The sequence below is a fragment of the Salvelinus namaycush genome, chromosome 29 (assembly GCF_016432855.1).
Source record: "Salvelinus namaycush isolate Seneca chromosome 29, SaNama_1.0, whole genome shotgun sequence".
NCBI classification, from domain to species: domain Eukaryota; kingdom Metazoa; phylum Chordata; class Actinopteri; order Salmoniformes; family Salmonidae; genus Salvelinus; species Salvelinus namaycush.
In genome coordinates, this window is record NC_052335.1 from 12044342 (window position 1) to 12064567 (window position 20226).

Consider the following 20226-nt stretch of genomic DNA (forward strand, 5'->3'; position numbering starts at 1 on the left):
TTGTTATTCTCTCTATATGTTATTCTCTCTATGTTATTCTCTCTATTTGTTATTCTCTCTATCCTCTTTATGTGTTATTCTCTCTATGTGTTATTCTCTCTGTGTGTTATTCTCTCTATATGTTATTCTCTCTATGTGTTATTCTCTCTATGTGTTATTCTCTCTATCCTCTCTATGTGTTATTCTCTCTATGTGTTATTCTCTCTATGTGTTATTCTCTATGTGTTATTCTCTCTATCCTCTCTATGTGTTATTCTCTCTATATGTTATTCTCTCTATGTGTTATTCTCTCTATCCTCTCTATGTGTTATTCTCTCTATGTGTTATTCTCTCTATGTATTATTCTCTCTATATGTTATTCTCTCTATGTGTTATTCTCTCTATGTGTTATTCTCTCTATCCTCTCTGTGTGTTATTCTCTCTATGTGTTATTCTCTCTATGTGTTATTCTCTATGTGTTATTCTCTCTATCCTCTCTATGTGTTATTCTCTCTATGTGTTATTCTCTCTATCCTCTCTATGTGTTATTCTCTCTATGTGTTATTCTCTCTATTCTCTCTGTGTTATTCTCTCTATATGTTATTCTCTATCCTCTCTATGTGTTATTCTCTCTATGTGTTATTCTCTCTATGTGTTATTCTCTCTATGTGTTATTCTCTCTATGTGTTATTCTCTCTATCCTCCTATGTTATTCTCTCTATCCTCTCTATGTGCTGACGGCTTTTGTCAAATGTCGGTGAGGGTCTCATTTAGCGGTGTATATACATGGCTGTGCTGCTGTACCGTAGTGGATTCATGTAGCTTCTCAGAAGGCAATGACGTAAACACAGTGAGATGGAGTTTTGCAGCTGAAGAACAGGCTGTAAGAACACCATGTGTCCTCCCACCTCCCCATTCTCCGCCCCCCAATTTTGTATCAGGCTAAGTGGTTGATGGATGGATGGTGACGGTGGTTTGGAGCTCCGTGGTTGTTTGGTGAAGATGGTGGAAGGAGGGCTTGGTGCCATTCAACATCAACCAGTCAACTGGAGCCTGATGCAGCTTTAGACATTTCGTAGTGAAACGTCCTGCAGGGGAGGGAGGGAGGGAGGGAGGGGGAGAGAGAGAGAGAGGGAGAGAGGGAGAGAGGGAGAGAGGGAGAGAGGGATTTGTTTGACACTGTTTACTTGTAATAGTAGCAGAGAGCAGCGAGGTCTTCCGCTCTATAATGCTGTTTCCAGGCGTGGGGTGGTTTTTCCTCTGCTCTGCTTGGGAACATTATGCTATTGCTCTCTAATCCCTAACTCTAATTAAATGTGTGCTTAGGAGCCCTGTACTGGTGCTGGGGTGTATATAAACACTGCAGTGTGTGTGTTCTGTATGGGAGGGGATAGGGATGGGGCCGTCACGTCCCAGTGCATATAAATTGGCTGGAGATGATAGTCAGGGTATGGCTAAGTCAGTGGGGTTTAGGGTCTAGGTGACTGCACCTCTAACCTCCCTCTCTGCCTCCCTTTCTCTCTTGCTCTAAGGAAGAACCAGACCAAATCAAGCTTTCAGAGAGCGCCCATCTGACAAATTGACAAGACCTCCAATCTCCTTGGCAGGGTTTAAGGTTCCTAGGCTGGTTTAAGGGGGGGGGGGGGGGGGTATGACGAAGCACAGACAGTGCCAACGCAGACAGAAAGTGTACGAGCTATCATATCTTGCTGTTAAATAGGACCCGTGATTCCTCTCTCCCTCTCTCTCCCTTCCTTCCTCCTTTCCCTTTCTCCTTCCCATTCTCATCATTTCTCTTCATTATCTGTCGCGTTGTGTTGTAACTTCTGGCCTGTAGTGCACCCCTGTGGCAGAGTGTGGAACAGACAGAACAGTGTGTGTGACTGAAGACGTAACATCACGTAAAAGGCATAAAAGAAACACCTAAGCGGCATATCTTTCTTCAGTGTTCAACCAATCTGGTAAATGTGGAGGAGGAGTTAAGATGGAGTGTCACCTTGTTAACATCCAAAAGAGGAAGTCGCGTCACAGGCTCTCTTTCCATTTCCCCTGAAAACCAGATGCATCTGGTTGTCACCTGCCCCGCTGAAGGTGCTGAAGACCTGACCAGACCCGACCACATGCTGGAAGGACATCTTGCAACCATAAGTCATCTGACTAAAATCATGAATCATCACTTCACTAGCATTCAGGTCAAATACACCTGTTAGACTAATCTGTCTCATTGCCCAGTTAGGAAATGAGAGGTATTTCTAAAACTACGTCAAATAAGCCTATCGCTACTCTAAATACAGTTTTAAAGAGGAAGTTATGCCAATGTCACAGTATTAGTCATACTACAACTCTTTGACTTTGCTGTTTTAATAATGCATAGTCAAATTAACCGCGCGAGGACTGTTGAAAGTCACCGTAATGGACACACTGTGTTTGAGTGGCCATAATATTCCTAACATAGGAAGAAATCTGGATTTAATTCATCCCCTTACAAAGCCCATTGAACATATCTGACTCAGAAAACCTCTTCTAGGACCCCACAGTAACATGTAAATGGTATGAAAGATCAGTTGTTTTTTAAAATCTCTGATCATACTTACTATGGGCATGATTTAAATCAGACTTTTGTGGGCTCCCGAGTGGCGCAGCGGTCTTAGGCGTTACTACAGACCCGGGTTCCTTCCCGGGCTGTGCCACAACCGGCGTAGTCCGGGTTAGGGGAGGGTTTGGCCCGGGGGGGCTTTACATGGCTCATCGCGCTCTAGCGACTTCTTGTGGCGGGCCGGGTGCCTGCAGGCTGACCCCGGTCGACAGTTGAAAGGTGTTTCCTCTGACAAATTGGTGTGGCTGGCTTCCGAGTTAAGCTGGCGGGTGGCGGGTGTTAAGAGCGCGGTTAGGCGAGTCATGTTTTGGAGGACGCATGACTCCACCTTCACCTCCCGAGCCCGTTGGGGAGTTGCAGCGATGAGACCAGATGGAAATTGTGGAGAAAAACATAGTAAAATACAAAACAATATGACATTAGAGAATCCCTATAAAAATGAGCATGTGACTCAGCATCCCTATAACAATGAGCATGTGACTCAGCATCCCTATAACAATGAGCATGTGACTCAGCATCCCTATAACAATGGGAGCATGTGACTCAGCATCCCTATAACAATGAGCATGTGACTCAGCATCCCTATAACAATGAGCATGTGACTCAGCATCCCTATAACAATGAGGAGGTGACTCAGCACCACTATAACAATGAGGTTGTGACTCAGCATCCCTATAACAATGAGCATGTGACTCAGCATCCCTATAACAATGAGCATGTGACTCAGCATCCCTATAACAATGAGCATGTGACACAGCATCCCTATAACAATGAGCAAGTGACTCTGCATTCCTATAATAATGAGCATGTGACTCTACATCCCTATAATAATGAGGAGGGGACTCTGCATCCCTATAACAATGAACATGTGACTCAGCATCCCTATAACAATGAACATGTGACTCAGCATCCCTATACAATGAACATGTGACTCAGCATCCCTATAACAATGAGGATGTGACTCTGCATCCCTATAACAATGAGGAGGGGACTCAGCACCCCTATAACAATGAGCAAGTGACTCAGCATCCCTATAATAATGAGCATGTGACTCTGCATCCCTGTAACAATGAGGAGGGGACTCAGCACCCCTATAACAATGAGGATGTGACTCTGTATCCCTATAACAATGAGGTGACTCAGCATCCCTATAACAATGATGATGTGACTCAGCATCCCTATAACAATGAACATGTGACTCAGCATCCCTATAACAATGAGGATGTGACTCATCATCCCTATAACATTGAGCATGTGGTTCAATATCCATATAACAATGAGCAAGTGACTCTGCACCCCTATAACAATCAACATGTGACTCAGCATCCCTATAACAATGAACATGTGACTCAGCATCCCTATAACAATGAGGATGTGACTCAGCATCCCTATAACAATGAGGATGTGACTCTGCATCCCTATAACAATGAGGAGGGGACTCTGCATCCCTATAACAATGAGGAGGGGACTCAGCATCCCTATAACAATGAGCATGTGTCACAGCATCCCTATAACAATGACGATGTGACTCTGCATCTTTATAACAATGAGGAGGGGACTCAGCATCCCTATAACAATGAGCATGTGTCACAGCATCCCTATAACAATGAGGATGTGACTCTGCATCCCTATAACAATGAGGAGGGGACTCAGCATCCCTATAACAATGAGCATGTGTCATAGCATCCCTATAACAATGAGCATGTGTCATAGCATCCCTATAACAATGAGGATGTGACTCTGCATCCCTATAACAATGAGGAGGGGACTCAGCATCCCTATAACAATGAGCATGTGACTCAGTATGTACACGTTTCAATGTCAACATACATTCACACACGTACGTTGATCTTGAAAGACTTTGGAAAGCAGCAGCCTGCGTGCCGAGCGTTAAGAGGGGATGATGGCTCCCCAGTACCGCTGATGCTGTTGAAACTTTGCCATAACGTTGCTCTCACACACTCCACACTGAGTGACATGGGGGGATTATGGGGGATAATGTCCACTCGCCGCAAACAGCCTCTCTCGAGTGGAGCCATTTCCCATTGCCTGACTCTGAGAGGGGCTCTACACACACACACACTCACACACACTCAGCTCTACTGCAGTCAACACAAACATGGACATAAACACACTGCCTGAAAGAGCACAGACACTCAGCTTGAGCTGCCCGAAAACACAAACACAGGCACACACACACACACACATACACACATACACACATTTGTGCAGAAACCCCTCAATTGTCAACAATGAAAAAGGAATATCAACACCAGATTTAGGCCTAGCTGCGTACATGACTTTGACATGATCTTCCTGCATGACTGTGTATTTGTAGCATTAAACACTGTCAGCATCTAAACACACAATGTAGATTTCACATAAGGGACTCACAGGATCCACATCCAACAGACGTCCCATCACGTTGACAGCCAAGCCTCCAGTTGGGAGTTTGATTACTGAAACAATGTGGCAGACGTGTCGTTGCCTGTCACTACTACACAAACACACCAACACAGAGGAAGAGACTGCGGAACAGGCATCCACAATGTTGACTTCCATGTTAAACGCCGCTGCAGAAATTAGACTGCAGAAAACCCTGCTTAGCAACACATGCACCACCCCCTTCCATCTTCATCTCAGGGATCTGCGCTGTGGAGCTTTCATGTTGTTAATAGCCTTTCCTCCTCTTCCTCCCTCCTCCTTCCTCCCTCCCTGTATCCCTCCATCTCCTGCCTCTATTTCTCAGCTAATTATGTAAAGTGACTCTGCCCCCCCCCCCCCCCCCGCCTTAATTACCGTCTGAAATGAGCTGTTCAGAGTTGCTGATACCTCTCTTTAGAGCAACACACAGCTGGGTAGGCATAGCAGCACTTTACTGTATGTGGGGAAGTGTGTGTGGGTGTGTGTCACAGATCAAACACAAGCTCGCACGCACACGCACCCATGCAGGGACACATAATATACACTGGCGCACACGCGCACACACACCCATACCGTTTCATATAGGGGCCGATCACCTCGTCTGTTACCGGGGTGTAAACCAGGGATCAGCAACTATATTCAGACGATTTTTCCTTGAGCGGATTGGTCAGGGGGCCAGAACATAATTCGAAATAATTTGTAGATGGCAAATTGACCGCAGAAAGGGAAAGGGAAAGAGGGATACCTAGTCAATTGTACAACTGAATGTATTCAACTGAAATGTGTCTTCCACATTTAACCCAACCCCTCTAAATACGAGAGGTGCGGGGGGCTGCCATAATCGACATCCACGTCTTCGGCGCCCGGGGAACAGTGAGTTAACTGACTTGCCTAGTTAAATAAAGGTTAAATAAAAAAATAAAAATAACAATTCCTTCAAGAAAAGCTCTTTGCACTCAACAAGCGATCATTTTTCTGTGTCCTTACATGTCTATTAGAGATGTTCTCTAATGCGCTCAGCCAGCCAGACACGCTCTCACACACAGCACATCTCTCACCTTGTTTTCCTGCCTCTTGGATCTTGGACCTGGGCCTGGCTGGCTGAAGTCAATACCTTGGCTTGTCAGAGGGGATATCACAGGGAAATACGATGTGTTTCTGTCCTGGTGGAAAATAGAGGGAAGAAAGAGAGGGCCTTCTCTCTCACTTTTCATGGCCAAGGTCTGATTGTCGTCTACGTGTAGTTAAGAGCACGGAACAATCAGTTACAGAACGTCGGACGTGTCCGGACGTCTAATATTTAGCAACGGAGCTGGCTAGCAAGCTAGCTTTTTTTTGACGAGTTGCCATCAAACAACCTTGCCTTCAAAGCATCATGTTTCATAACATATTTGTCGCAGCGACTTTTGGTTTGACATAAATTGTAGCTGTAATGTCAAGCTCTGTCAAGCGCTGGCAGTCGAATATTATTGCATGAGTGAAGCTGAAATCAAATCAGTGTCAGTATTAAATCACAACAACAAGTAGAACAAGAACAAAGAAATGCATTTAGTAGGTGAAGTTTACACTTTTATTTCCTTGCAAACTTGCCCCTAGAGAGCCTCAGCTTAGACCGTTGCAATACTATCATCTCCAGCCAGAGATAGTTTTATATTTTAATCCAAATAAAATAAAGCCTGAGGGCTATTTGTCCTTTTAAAGTTGAGGTGTCAAAGAAGGTATTTCATGGCTGAGTGCCCTTTTAAATACATCTCTCCCAGAACAGAACACCTTCCAGTCTGCCAGTCACCCCATGACGACAAGTGTGAACAGCAGAAATAGGGTTGTGTTGCGACTAAATGTGTCCCCTTCCTCCTATCTGATGTGCTGATCTCTCTGTTTAACTGGGATAGGAGGCTCTGCAGATGTGTCAGTCAGAGAGTGAGAGTTCAGTGTGTGTAATCGTAATGTAATATATGCTATTTAGCAGATGCTTTTATCCAAAGTGTCTTACAGTCATGCGTGCGACACATACATTTTAGATCTGGGTGGTTGTGGGAATCAAGCCCACTATCCAAGTGGCATGCTCTACCAACTGAGTCTGTGTGTGTGTGTGTGTGTGCGTGCGTGCGTGTGTGTGTGTGTGTGTGTGTGTGTGTGTGCGCGTGTGTGTGTGTGTGTGTTTGCGTGTGTGTGTGCGTGTGTGTGTGTGTGTGTGTGTGTGTGTGTGTGTGTGTGTGTGTGTGTGTGTGTGTGTTTGCGTGTGTGTGTGCGTGTGTGTGTGTGTGTGTGTGTGTGTGTGTGTGTGTGTGTGTGTGTGTGTGTGTGTGTGTGTGTGTGTGTGTGTGTGTGTGTGTGTGTGTGTGTGTGTGTGTGTGTTTGCGTGTGTGTGTGTGTGTGTGTGTGTGTGTGTTTGCGTGTGTGTGTGCGCGTGTGTGTGCGTGTGTGCGTGCGTGCGTGCGTGCGTGCGTGCGTGCGTGCGTGTGTGTGTGTGCGTGCGTGTGTGTGTGCGTGCGTGTGTGTGTGTGCGTGTGTGTGTGTGTCTGAAAACAGGTGTGCATGATAGTCATGAAGCAACCACTGTTAGGAACAAAGGGAAATTGTAGAGGAAGGAAGAGGTTGATGTGTAAATGTTCTGCTTGTTGAGCATTGTGTGTCGAGCCTGGGCGCGCAGACACAGTAGTGTAGTACAACGTTTGGAGTGTGTATGTGGGATGCTGTGTCGATAAGACATGAGGGACGTGTAGGCCTATGTTTCATCCTTAAGTACATGTACAGTGCATTCAGACCCATTCCCTTTTTCCACATTTTGTTACCTTACAGCCGTAAAATAAAACATCATGACAAAGCGAAACAGGTTTTTAGAAATTTTTGCAAATGTATTACAATTAAAAAACAGAAATACCTTAAGATCCTTTGAGACTTGAAATTGAAAGCTCAGGTGCATCCTGTTTCCATTGATCATCCTTGAGATGTTTCCACAACATGATTGGAGTCCACCTGTGGTAAATTCCATTGGTTGGACATGATTTGGAAAGGCACACACCTGTCTGTATAAGGTCCAAAAGTTGACAGTGCATGTCAAAGCAAAAACTAAGCCATGAGATTCGAAGGAATTCTCTGTAGAGCTCCGAGACAGGATTGTGTCGAGGCACAGATCTGAGAAAGGGTACCAAAATATTTCTGCAGCTTTCAAGGTTCCTAAGAACACAGTGGCCTCCATCATTCTTAAATGGAAGAAGTTTGGAACCACCAAGACTCTTCCTAGAGCTGGCCGCCCAGCCAAACTGAGCAATCGGGGGAGAAGGGCCTTGGTCAGGGAGGTGACCAAGAACCCGATGGTCACTCTGATAGAGCTCCAGAGTTCCTCTGTGGAGATGGGAGAACCTTCCAGAAGGACAACCATCTCTGCAGCACTCCACCAATCAGGCCTTTATGGTAGAGTGGCCAGACGGAAGCCACTCCTCAGTAAAAGGCACATGACAGCCCTCTTGGAGTTTGCCAAAAGGCACCTAGAGGACTGTCAGACCATGAGAAATAAGAGTATCTTGTCTGATGAAATTTCTTGCATGGAATAGCCTTAATTTCTCAGAACAAGAATAAACTGACGAGTTTCAGAAGAACGTTTTTTGTTTCTGGCCATTTTGAGCCTGTCATCGAACCCACAAATGCTGATGCTCCAGATACTCAACTAGTCTAAAGAAGGCCAGTTTTATTGCTTCTTTAATCAGAACAACAATTTTCAGCTGTGCCAACATAATTGCAAAAGGGTTTTCTAATGACCAATTAGCCTTTTAAAATGATAAACTTGGATTAGCTAACACAACGTGCCATTGGAACACAAGAGTGATGGTTGCTGATAATGGGCGTCTGATGTTCCATAAAATATCTGCCGTTTCCAGCTACAATAGTCATTTACAACATCAACAATGTCTACACTGTATTTCTGATCAATTTGATGTTATATAAATGGACAAATAATGCGCTTTTATTTAAAAAGCAAGGACATTTCTAAGTGGCCCCAAAGTTTTGAACAGTAGTGTATATCCATTGAGGTTTGTCTTATTAGTCTCAAACCCACTTCCTCTCTTTCTCCTCTCTCCTTCCACTCTACAGAGGCGTCCATCCTGAGCTACGATGGCAGCATGTATATGAAAGTGGTGATGCCAAGCGTGATGCACACTGAGGCAGAGGACGTTTCCCTCCGCTTCAAGTCCCAGCGTGCATTCGGGCTCCTAATGGCCGCTACCTCTCGGGACTCCGCTGACACACTCCGTCTCGAGCTGGACAGCGGCCGCGTCAAACTCACGGTCAACCTAGGTATCGTATAAAACCGTTAACGGCTAACCCTCTTCTTTTGAGGAGGCATGTTTAAGTTAGCTCATAGTAGTTTTCGTGAGTTGTATTTTACATGAGTTCTTTTTTTGTTTTGGTCGAAAACATCAAAAAATCTAACACAAACTAAAACTCATTTTTAATCATTTTTGTACAGTAGTTGCATGGATTGTATTTTGATTTGCTTGGCATCATATACAGTATTTTCTTGCTTTGTTGCTGTGGTCTCTGTAGGGTATTTCTATCTCATGAATCTAACACTTAACCACGATATCCATGCTTTCAGGCTACATCTTTTGAACAGATCATACCGCAGTCATTCTTCATTACGATATTGACTTGACTGTAGAAAAATGCACTAATTGTAACACATCACTCTCAGGCTAGACACTTTCAATGTTTTACTCAACATTTTTCACAAACATTGTTCCACATTGGCCTAGCATATAGCTATACCATATACGCATTTATAAGACTTTTAATAGGTCCTATTATTTTATTTTGAATTTGTATCTCTCATGTAACGTACTGATAACATCTGGGTTTATTGTCTGGGCTTGTTCTTGTCGTAACAGTGTTTTGTTTATTATTTCCTGTTTTTTTTTTTTTTTTTTGGTTTGGTCCATATTAGCAGGTTCATGGCTCCTCCCATTAGTACCCCTACAGTAGTGTAGGTGGTATCTCCCATGTCGCCTTGTTCAAAGATGGTACTCACCCCTTCAACGGCCCCTAGCCTGCGGCCCGTCTGGCACACAGCCCGAGCCCACAGCACACAGCTAGCCTGCAGATGGTGGCCTATAGGCATATAGGATTCAAAAGTCCAAAAAGCACTTGCACATCTGGTTGCAGCTGCGTGGGAATAATGCAATTACTTCAAAGAAAAGAGAAACTTGCGCACTGCTCTTGCTAGTATAACTTATTTTTATTCAAGCTTACATGTCGGCCCAATATGGGATAGGATAGAAGCACCCAATCTGTAGTACTGATGAAAGCATGCGCTATCATACAATACACACACAAACAGCACCTGTCAACACATAATTACCATCACACTACTACAGTCAGTTTTATATACATTATGTTTTCAATCACTTTATCAACTATACTGCTCAGTAGATAATGTGATCCGGCTGGTTTCGCTCCAACAAACATAAACAAATTCACTACTACTACTGACACAACTAGTCCTGTGTTAGAGCCAGGTTAGTGGTTCGCTTCTAGGCCACTGTACAGTGCTGGTGCTGACTGGATCGATGCTGTTTGCTTCCACTTTTCTGTTGCGGTTGACGGTACATGACGAGCTGGGTCACATGGATCCCAACCCAGATCACCTGACCAATCCAATCAGACCAATCACAGGACTAGTCTACTTCCTGTATCTTCTTTTGAACGAGATACCCATCATATAACACTGTTTTGTAGCCTGTAGTTTAATGTAAAGTATACTGCAAATTGATTTATAAATCAACTGATGGCTACAGGTGTTGAGTACAAAATTAAGTTTCCAAAATACTGGGTTGGTAAATCGATGTGGCCAATGAACTGCAAGCGGACATTTTGAAATTGAACAAACATGTAAATACATTTAAAATATTTTTTCGAAATAGTTAAGAACATGTATTTTATAGCACGCATCAGACCTACAAAATACTGCCAAACACAAAGAAAAGTATTTTAATTTGAGAGAAGGAATTCTGACCTTAACTCAAAGAAAGCGTAATGGTCAAAATTGGAATAGGACATAATATCCAAAATGGCAGTTTGATGTTGACATCATCAAAAGTTACCATAACGACCTAAAATGGCCGCCGACGTCATGTGACCGTCCCCGGAAGGTGGAGTTTCTGTTCTTGGATGTCTGCAGCTTTTACCTTGAAGGATGCGATTTCATCTGTCACTTATTCTCCCCCCATCTAGACTGTGTCAGGATAAACTGTACCACCAGTAAGTCACCACTCCACTTGTTGGAGAATTCTTCTTTAAATGAACGTTATATAATGATGTTTGACATGATTTGTGTGTTATAGATAGGGTAATGTACAGAAGTGCGATAATAGAATTACATGGATAAGAAATCAGCTATAGCCATGATCAAAGAAGAAATTATAATTGTTTCTATACGTTACATTTAACTCAATTATCCAACTTTTCTTGATCTATTTTGTTAGGTTTACCGTTTTTTGCTGTCAAAATGTTACTGAAATTCCCTCCCATATGTAATGGTCCGAGTATGGGAATGGTATTCTCTATTTGTCTTGACAAGATAAATGGTTGAATGACTTGTACAGAGGTACAGTACAACTGCTCTTACTCATGAAGAGGTTTTGAGTCTGACAGAGAGAGGAGCATGTGTTGGTCATGACAGACAGTCGAGGGCCTGGTTTATGAATGTTGCCTGGAGAACGAATGTTGGTTTCAACTGATACGTGTGCATGGTGTGTTTGGAACTGTGTATGTGTGTTTGAGTGTGTGCGCCTGTGTGCATTTCTCTCTCGCTCTGTGTGTGTGTGGGTGTGTGTGTGTGCGTGTGTGTGACAGCCTGTCCCCAAGCTGCAGCTTTATTTCACGGTAGATCCCAGTTTGAGTGACAGATCAGACACAGTCGTTCACTCCAATTACTCTGATCAATGTCACTGATTGCACAGCACACCTAATGCGGCAGTAGGTAATGTGTGTAATGAAACACACACACGAGCGCGCACACACACACACTCCGTGAACACACTGGAGTGGCACACCACAGGCTTGACACGCCCTCTTGTGGATAGCAGAGGAGTTTGTATTTGAAGAGATTCTCTCTTTGCCCTTTGTGGACCTGTGAACCTGTGGACCTGCACCTTCCATGATTTGTCGGCTTTGTGTAGAGATGTGCTTTAAAAATAGTTCCAAGCCCTTTTATGAGTAACAGCAGTTATTATCTTACCATATGAGCAGTCATACGTCTACTGACAGAGGACATAGAATATTGCATACTGTACACATATACTGTATGTATTATCGTTTGTCATTTATTGTAATCTGTTCAGATCTTTTCTCCTGTTTTTACTTTAAGCCAAACCAAATCTTTGATTTTAGAGTTAGCAAAGTAAACACAAAATGCCCAGAGTGCAACAAACCTGCTTTCCTGCATTCAAGATCCGAGCTAGCCAAAAAATGCTTTCTCCTTCTCTGACCAACAAATTGGTTGGTGGTAGACTAACCTAACGTAGCAGGTGTAGAAAGGGGGAACGGAAGTTAGGTTGAAAATACTGTATCCCTGAATTCCAGAAACATCCGTTTTCTGCCGTCCCCGCTAAGGTTGCTGGTAAAATAACCCAGCTCACCCAGACAAAACAAAGGTTTGGTTTGCGTTGCTGACTAACCCTAACCCTGAACTAACAAACGGTCCTTCTCAGGCAAGGGACCAGAGACTCTATATGCTGGACAAAAGCTCAATGATAATGACTGGCACTCTGTCAGAGTGGTCCGACGCGGTAAAAACTTCAAACTGACAGTCGACGAAGACATGGCTGAAGGTACTGTTACTGGTTCTGATGTGATGCATTTTTTTTTACTAATAAAAGAGGTGAAATCCTTTGATATTCCAATCCTGCCCCTCTCCTCCCTCTTTAACCCTTTCTCCCCTTCCTTTGTTATTCCCTACATCTTTCTATTTCCTCCTTTGCCTCACTACAACCTCTCTCTCTCTCTCTCTCTCGTTCTCGTTCTCTCTCTCTCCTTCTCTCTCTCTCTCGTTCTCGTTCTCGTTCTCTCTCTCTCGTTCTCGTTCTCTCTCTCTCTCTCTCTCTCTCTCTCTCTCTCTCGTTCTCCCTCTCTCTCTCTCTCTCGTTCTCCCTGTCTCTCTCTCGTTCTCTCTCTCTCTCGTTGTCTCTCTCTCGTTCTCTCTCTCCCTCGTTCTCTCTCTCTCGTTCTCCTTCTCTCGTTCTCCTTCTCTCGTTCTCGTTCTCCTTCTCTCGTTCTCGTTCTCCTTCTCTCGTTCTCCTTCTCTCTCTCTCTCTCGTTCTCCATCTCTCGTTCTCTTTCTCTCTCTCTCTCTCGTTCTCCTTCTCTCTCTCATTCTCCTTCTCTCTCTCGTTCTCCTTCTCTCTCTCCTTCTCTCTCTCTCTCCTTCTCCTTCTCTCTCGTTCTCCTTCTCTCTCCTTCTCTCTCTCGTTCTCTCTCTCTCGTTATCCTTCTCTCTCTCTCTCGTTATCCTTCTCTCTCGTTATCCTTCTCTCTCGTTATCCTTCTCGTTCTCCTTCTCTCTCTCTCTCGTTATCCTTCTCTCTCTCTCGTTCTCGTTCTCTCGTTATCCTTCTCTCTCGTTCTCGTTCTCTCTCTCTCTCTCTCTCTCGTTATCCCTCTCTCTCTCTCTCTCGTTCTCCCTGTCTCTCTCTCGTTCTCTCTCTCTCTCGTTCTCTCTCTCCCTCGTTCTCTCTCTCTCGTTCTCCTTCTCTCGTTCTCCTTCTCTCGTTCTCGTTCTCCTTCTCTCGTTCTCCTTCTCCTTCTCTCGTTCTCCTTCTCTCTCTCTCTCTCGTTCTCCTTCTCCTTCTCTCTCTCTCGTTCTCCATCTCTCGTTCTCTTTCTCTCTCTCTCGTTCTCCATCTCTCGTTCTCTTTCTCTCTCTCTCTCGTTCTCCTTCTCTCTCTCGTTCTCCTTCTCTCTCTCGTTCTCCTTCTCTCTCTCGTTCTCCTTCTCTCTCTCCTTCTCTCTCTCTCCTTCTCCTTCTCTCTCGTTCTCCTTCTCTCTCCTTCTCTCTCTCGTTCTCTCTCTCTCGTTATCCTTCTCTCTCTCTCTCGTTATCCTTCTCTCTCGTTATCCTTCTCTCTCGTTATCCTTCTCGTTCTCCTTCTCTCGTTCTCTCTCTCGTTCTCTCTCTCTCTCTCTTGTTATCCTTCTCTCTCTCTCTCTCTCGCTCTCTCTCTCTCTCGTTATCCTTCTCTCTCTCTCTCGTTCTCTCTCTCTCTCTCTCTCGTTATCCTTCTCTCTCTCTCTCTCGTTATCCTTCTCTCTCTCTCTCTCTCTCTCATGTTATCCTTCTCTCTCTCTCTCTCTCTCTCGTTATCCTTCTCTCTCTCTCTCTCTCTCTCTCTCTCTCTCTCTCTCTCTCGTTATCCTTCTCTCTCTCTCTCTCGTTATCCTTCTCTCTCGTTCTCTTTCGCTCTCTCTCTCTCTCCAGGCCAGATGGCAGGTGACCACACTCGTCTGGAGTTCCACAATGTGGAGACAGGGATTCTGACAGAGAGACGTTTCGTCTCCTCCTCCCCCTCCTCCTTCATTGGACACCTGCAGGTAACCCCTCCAGGCCTGGCAGGAACACATGTTAGACCATAAATCATCATTTGGCGCCTGGCCAGGCACTGACCTACACAGACCGAAGGGGGTCGGGTCAGAGCTAGTGCTACTGTTATAGCCTCTAGACCTCTTCTAGATTCTTGCCCTTAAGATTTTAACAACTTCTCTCTTCCTTGCTTTAGCATTACTTAGGGTGATACAAAGCTATCCATATTATTGTCATCGCTGAGTTATCGCCAAATGTTATCGTTATCGTTCCCGAACTGACCTCCACCCACAGGGCCTGAAGTTCAACGGCATGTTCTACATTGACATGTGTAAGAACGGAGACATCGACTTCTGCGAGCTCAACGCCCGCTTCGGCATGCGCTCCATCATCGCCGACCCGGTGACCTTCAAGTCCAAGGGCAGCTACCTGGGCCTGGCCACCCTGCAGGCCTACACCACCATGCACCTGTTCTTCCAGTTTAAAACCACCTCCCCGGACGGCTTCATACTGTTCAACAGCGGAGACGGAAACGACTTTATCGCTGTTGAGCTGGTCAAAGGGTGAGGCACTAGTCATGTACGAGTACCATTATTCTCTTACCTAGCCTTGTTTGCTCAGTGTTCAGAGGAGAGCGAGTGCTCTCTTGTTGTCCCTACCACTGCTTGTGCACACACTCCCCTTCTCAGTAACGTCTCCTACACTCACACACTTCAAGTCCCATTGTTTTGGTAGTGCACGCTAATGGAAACACACAGGCTGAAGGGGCTTCTCTGAGGCGGGTCCCAAAGTACAGAAACAAAGAATTACTGACGTGTGCATCCCTATCACTTGTCCCCTCGCATGGACACACACACAGGCTAAAGTGGCTCCTCTTGGGGCGTATAGTGGAGAAGGGCCCTTAATGAAGGGACGTACTAGGAGTGCTGAAGTATGCATTTGTGTGCCCTTGTCTCGTCCCTCCGTAGGTTTGTCCACTATGTGTTCGACCTGGGGAACGGTCCCAGTCTGTTGAAGGGGAACAGTGACAGTGCCCTGAATGACAACCAGTGGCACAACGTAGTTATCACCAGGGACGCCACCAACACACACACCCTCAAGGTGGACGCCAAGTCCGTCACACAGAACGTCAACGGAGCCAAGAACCTCGACCTCAAAGGTAACAAGAAGTACACTGATAAACATATCCTCATACACTTTCTCCCACCGTTCCAAGGAAGGTAGTAAACACACATCAAGTCTACAGGCACTAGAGATATACTTTTCAGTAAAAAACCAAGCAGTCAGCCTCTATATACCCTTCCATCATAGAGACATTAACACTGTCAATCCAACGCTTACGCTACTGTAGCATAGCACTTAGAATGCATGTCGGACACATGATGTTAGTGATGCTAGTGTGGATGTTGGAATGTAGCCGTCGGTGGTGTTTGCTCAGGTTGTTTGCTGATTTGACTGAACAAACTCGTAATAGTTGTGTAATGACTGGATTATCCTCTATTTACAGAAACGGTGTTGACACACCCTCTGACCTTTACATCCTTTATCCTTCATTTGTTCGTCAACTCACCCCTCCCTTCATCTGTCTCTCTCTCTCTCTCTCTCCCTCCCTGAAGGGGATCTGTTTGTGGCAGGGCTGGGGCCTAACATGTACCAGAACCTTCCTAAACTGGTGGTCTCTAGGGAAGGTTTCCAGGGTTGTCTGGCGTCTGTAGATCTGAATGGCCGCCTGCCTGACCTCATCAACGACGCCCTGTTCCGCTCCGGACAGATCGAACGCGGATGTGAAGGTACGACCCATGACCTAAGACCCCTACGCCAAATGAACCCACATATTATGTATGAGTCCAGTTCCAAATCGACCCCTTGCACCCTAGATGACTAGATCTTGACCCTATACTAATTGCTATACTATCGTCCTTGCCCACTCACACCTTTTGACCATCAAGCCCAGTTCATTTATGGCCACTTAGGGTCCCAGCCTAATGGTGTACTGCAGTGGTTCCCAACCAGGGGTACTTGGCCTATCCACAGGGGGTACTTGAGAAGACTCATGAGACCATAGGCCTACTGGTAAAATGCACATGAGGGGGTACTTCAGGGGAACTCCGGGCAGTGGTTCAGTAACCGAAAAAGGTTGGGAACCACTGGTGGACTGTGGTAAAATAATAGACAGGGGCACTGCATCTACCACTAGGTGGTGCCAAAGGATCAGTATTCAAACTGAGCTTGTTTTCTCACAGGACATTCCTAAACACACAATGACTTACACACCAATATCTATAAACCTGATCTCTTTTTCTACCTACTCCTTTTTCTGTAATCAAACAGATGAACACTAATTAACCACTTAACATAACAAAGTGAAGTACTTACCTTTATAATCACTGTACTTACCTATAACTCTACTATACCAGATACTCAAACTAACCCTATGGTCCCGCACTAAACTGACTCTGTTGTTTTTCCGCTTCTTTCTGTTCTGTTTGTTGTTTTTCTGCGCTAACAAAGTTGGTTTCACCAAAGCCGACCTGCAAGGTAGAAGGTTCAACTCTCAACGCTTCTCTGAGGCGTGGCTGAAAGAATGCTGTGTGCAATGCATTGTGGGTGTAGCATGTCCCACTGCTGGCGAGGAGGGCTTGCTCTCTGGGAGTGGCGGGAGAAATGTTGGAGAGAGAGAGAGCGACAGAGAGGGATGAAAAGAGAACGATAAGAGGCATAAAAAGTGAGAGAATCCAGAAGGGAGAGACAGACAGACAGGGAGATACTGAAAGATAGGAGGTGAAAAACAATCATTCCAACCCACACAGAGAAGCACATCCATTATTAACCTTAAGGTCCATTTCCAGCCCAGGGCTGTAGTACTGTAATTATGTTGTGCTACTCGTAGTTGCTGTCTGCCTACGGCCGCGGCACCGACCAGCCCACTCTTTATGGTAATCATGCTCTGCTCGGTCCGTCCCTCCATCCGTCTGACACAGACCCAGAGTAGCAGAGTCTATTACAGTTTGAACAGAAACGAACTCGTGTTCATGCTCCCATGGTCAGAGAGGAGAGTAGGGATGATTACTGCAACATAAGTGGTAGGATCAGAGTTGTAATTAAATAGGTAGAAGATATTACATGTAGGGTGTGTGTATATATATGTATGTGTATATATATATATGTTAGAATATATCCTACTATACTGAGACGCCGATGGGAGGTTATTACTGTGTCAGGTGGGACAGAGGAAGCAGCCAATAGCATCACATACCTGCTGCTGAGCTTTAACCAAGGCTAGTTTCAGGGGGTTCCCAGAGATACGTATACCCGTCTCTATATATCAAAGTAAATGACTCAGATATGAAAAGTTGAGATATACAGAAAAGTATAGCAAATACTGCAACTGCGCATCAACCGTGCTGCTGAGGCCATCTCTCAGCCCCTCTCGCTCTCTCTCTCAACCCTGTCCTACTCCCTCCTTTCTCTGGTGAAATGAGAAAGTGCTGTTACAGAGAGTGAGTCTTCCGGTACAGACAGGGTCGTGTGACTGAATACCGTCACCTGCATTAGACAGTAAAGGCATTTTCAGCCAGCAACTATACTACTTCTTTTGTATTCTTCTGTTTCACCTCCAATGTCTTTTCATTTCTCACATATTCTCTTTCACAAGACACTTGCACTTCAATTACTGTTTATTTGCAGTTTCTTTTTTTTAATCATTTCACATTTTGGAATTCATTTAAGATAAGATTTTGTATGTTATTTGTTTGAATCCAGACGGATTTACTATATACACATAATGCATTGTTCTTGTTTGCATTCCCACTTAGACAAGTATTCAAAAGTGTGAGATGCTGTATGTGTGGTGGTGGTTGGTGGAGAATGGTATACACACATCCTGTTTGACTTTGAATACCCCTTAGACTGTCTCAACGGAGTGCATACTCAGGGATATGCACTACTGTACTTGCACACTCTGAAGTGTTCACTTGTTATTGTTCTTGTTTTCATTTCTATGTGTCTTAAGTCTATGGTGTTGTACATCTACAGTGTTTCCCTTTATTGTAATGTTTCACTTCCTGGAAAAAGACGTGTAGTTTTTTGAGGAGGGTGGGAACATTTGTTTCTGTGACTCCTGTACAGTATCTGTTATCGTAAGCCACATGTGGACAAGGTCATCTATTTCTCTTTTCTGTTCTTGCCTGTTCATAATGGTTCTTATGCAGTGTTAAAACACACAGAGAGAGTGTTGTGTTTTCTCTCTCCAAACGTTGAGACGCCCTATTGGAACGATACGGCCCGCATGACCCCCCCCCCCACTTCCTGTTCCACACAAAGTGCACTACTGCATGGTACCTCCAAAGATGGAGCTCAGTGGCAACCCCTGTGGTTACTCCACCCCTTTACACCCTGTCTGTTCCTCCAGGACCCAGCACCACCTGTCAGGAAGACTCCTGTGCCAACATGGGCGTCTGTATTCAACAGTGGGAGAACTTCACCTGCGACTGCACCATGACGTCTTACACAGGGACACAGTGCAACGACCGTGAGTACCGTTGACTTTGTACTGTACATATGCAGACAGACACACAGATAAACACAGTGCACATACACAGGCAGACGGACACCTTCAACTTTACCACGACCTGTTACACTGAGGAACGCTGTGCGACAGCCGTCAGTACCAGGGTCAAGGGTTTTCTGCATCATGCTGGTTGTTACCTTATTCTTGCGCTGTATATTCTACTTTCTCTGTGACAGCACCAGTGAACGGAATGGTGTGTCTGTGATATTCAAAATATGCCCGGAAGACCTTCAGTACAAAAGCGGTTGAATTGGTTTGAAATGGCTCTCTGTGTCACACCTTCTTGTTGTTTGGTCACAGAGCTTTAGTAACTTGGTTTTATGAGTCAGTGAGTGACTGATGTTATGTAAAACTGCTGGTTCTGCCCAAGCAGCCATTTTATAAACACCCCTAAAGAGGTTTCTCAGATGTGTGTGTGGCTCTTATCCCTGTGACGATGGGGACTCTCGTCTTCAGTTTGCGGTGGCAGGCGCGCACAGTGGCGTGCACAGTCTTTCACGGGACAGTGTAACGTAAGGGTGGCTCTGCTCTGCTTTGCCCGTAGCACAACTTACGAGCTGAATCATGTCGAAAAGGAGCTGTGATCACACTGGCCTTTCATACTGGCTAATGCTGCTGGTGGGTCCACGGCTCTCGTTCTCTACCTGGCTCTCTTTCTTTCCCTCGCTGTCTCTCACTCTCTTTAGGTCCTCACCTCTCTGCCTTTACCTTGCTCTCTTGTTCTTTTGCTATCTCTTATCTCTCTCTCTCTCTCTCTCTCTCTCTCGTTCTCTCGCCTGCGTTTCTTGTCCTGTCTTTGACACAGAGTCGTGGTTTAGGGCGATGAGTGCTACTCTGACCCAGTCATTAGCCCATGGCCATGCCTCAGCAGACGTTCCAGTGGTTTCATATCTAATCCTGTTGACACTTCAACGTCAAGGAGCCAAGGGCACGACATCACCATTATTTCCATCCTAAATAGTTCCCTATGCAGTGTACTGCTTCTGGCTAAATCCCTCTGGCTTTGTCTTTGTGGAATTGTTTTGTATTTTGCTTTAATTGGACCCCAGGTAGCGTAGTTGTAGCCAGCTAATAGGGATTCTA

The 20226-nt window shown here is 45.0% G+C and overlaps 1 protein-coding gene across 1 annotated transcript in view; it reads left to right on the forward strand.

Annotated features, from left to right (window-relative positions):
• The window catches only part of nrxn3b (neurexin 3b), a 379196-nt gene that overhangs the window by 151609 nt on the left and 207361 nt on the right, over window positions 1-20226 (forward strand). Inside the window, exons 10-17 of the mRNA XM_038968054.1 lie at window positions 9095-9298; window positions 11231-11257; window positions 12709-12833; window positions 14477-14584; window positions 14868-15136; window positions 15542-15732; window positions 16190-16363; window positions 18985-19104. Of these exons, the coding sequence (XP_038823982.1) occupies window positions 9095-9298; window positions 11231-11257; window positions 12709-12833; window positions 14477-14584; window positions 14868-15136; window positions 15542-15732; window positions 16190-16363; window positions 18985-19104 (1218 nt within the window). The remainder of the gene's footprint in view (window positions 1-9094; window positions 9299-11230; window positions 11258-12708; window positions 12834-14476; window positions 14585-14867; window positions 15137-15541; window positions 15733-16189; window positions 16364-18984; window positions 19105-20226) is intronic.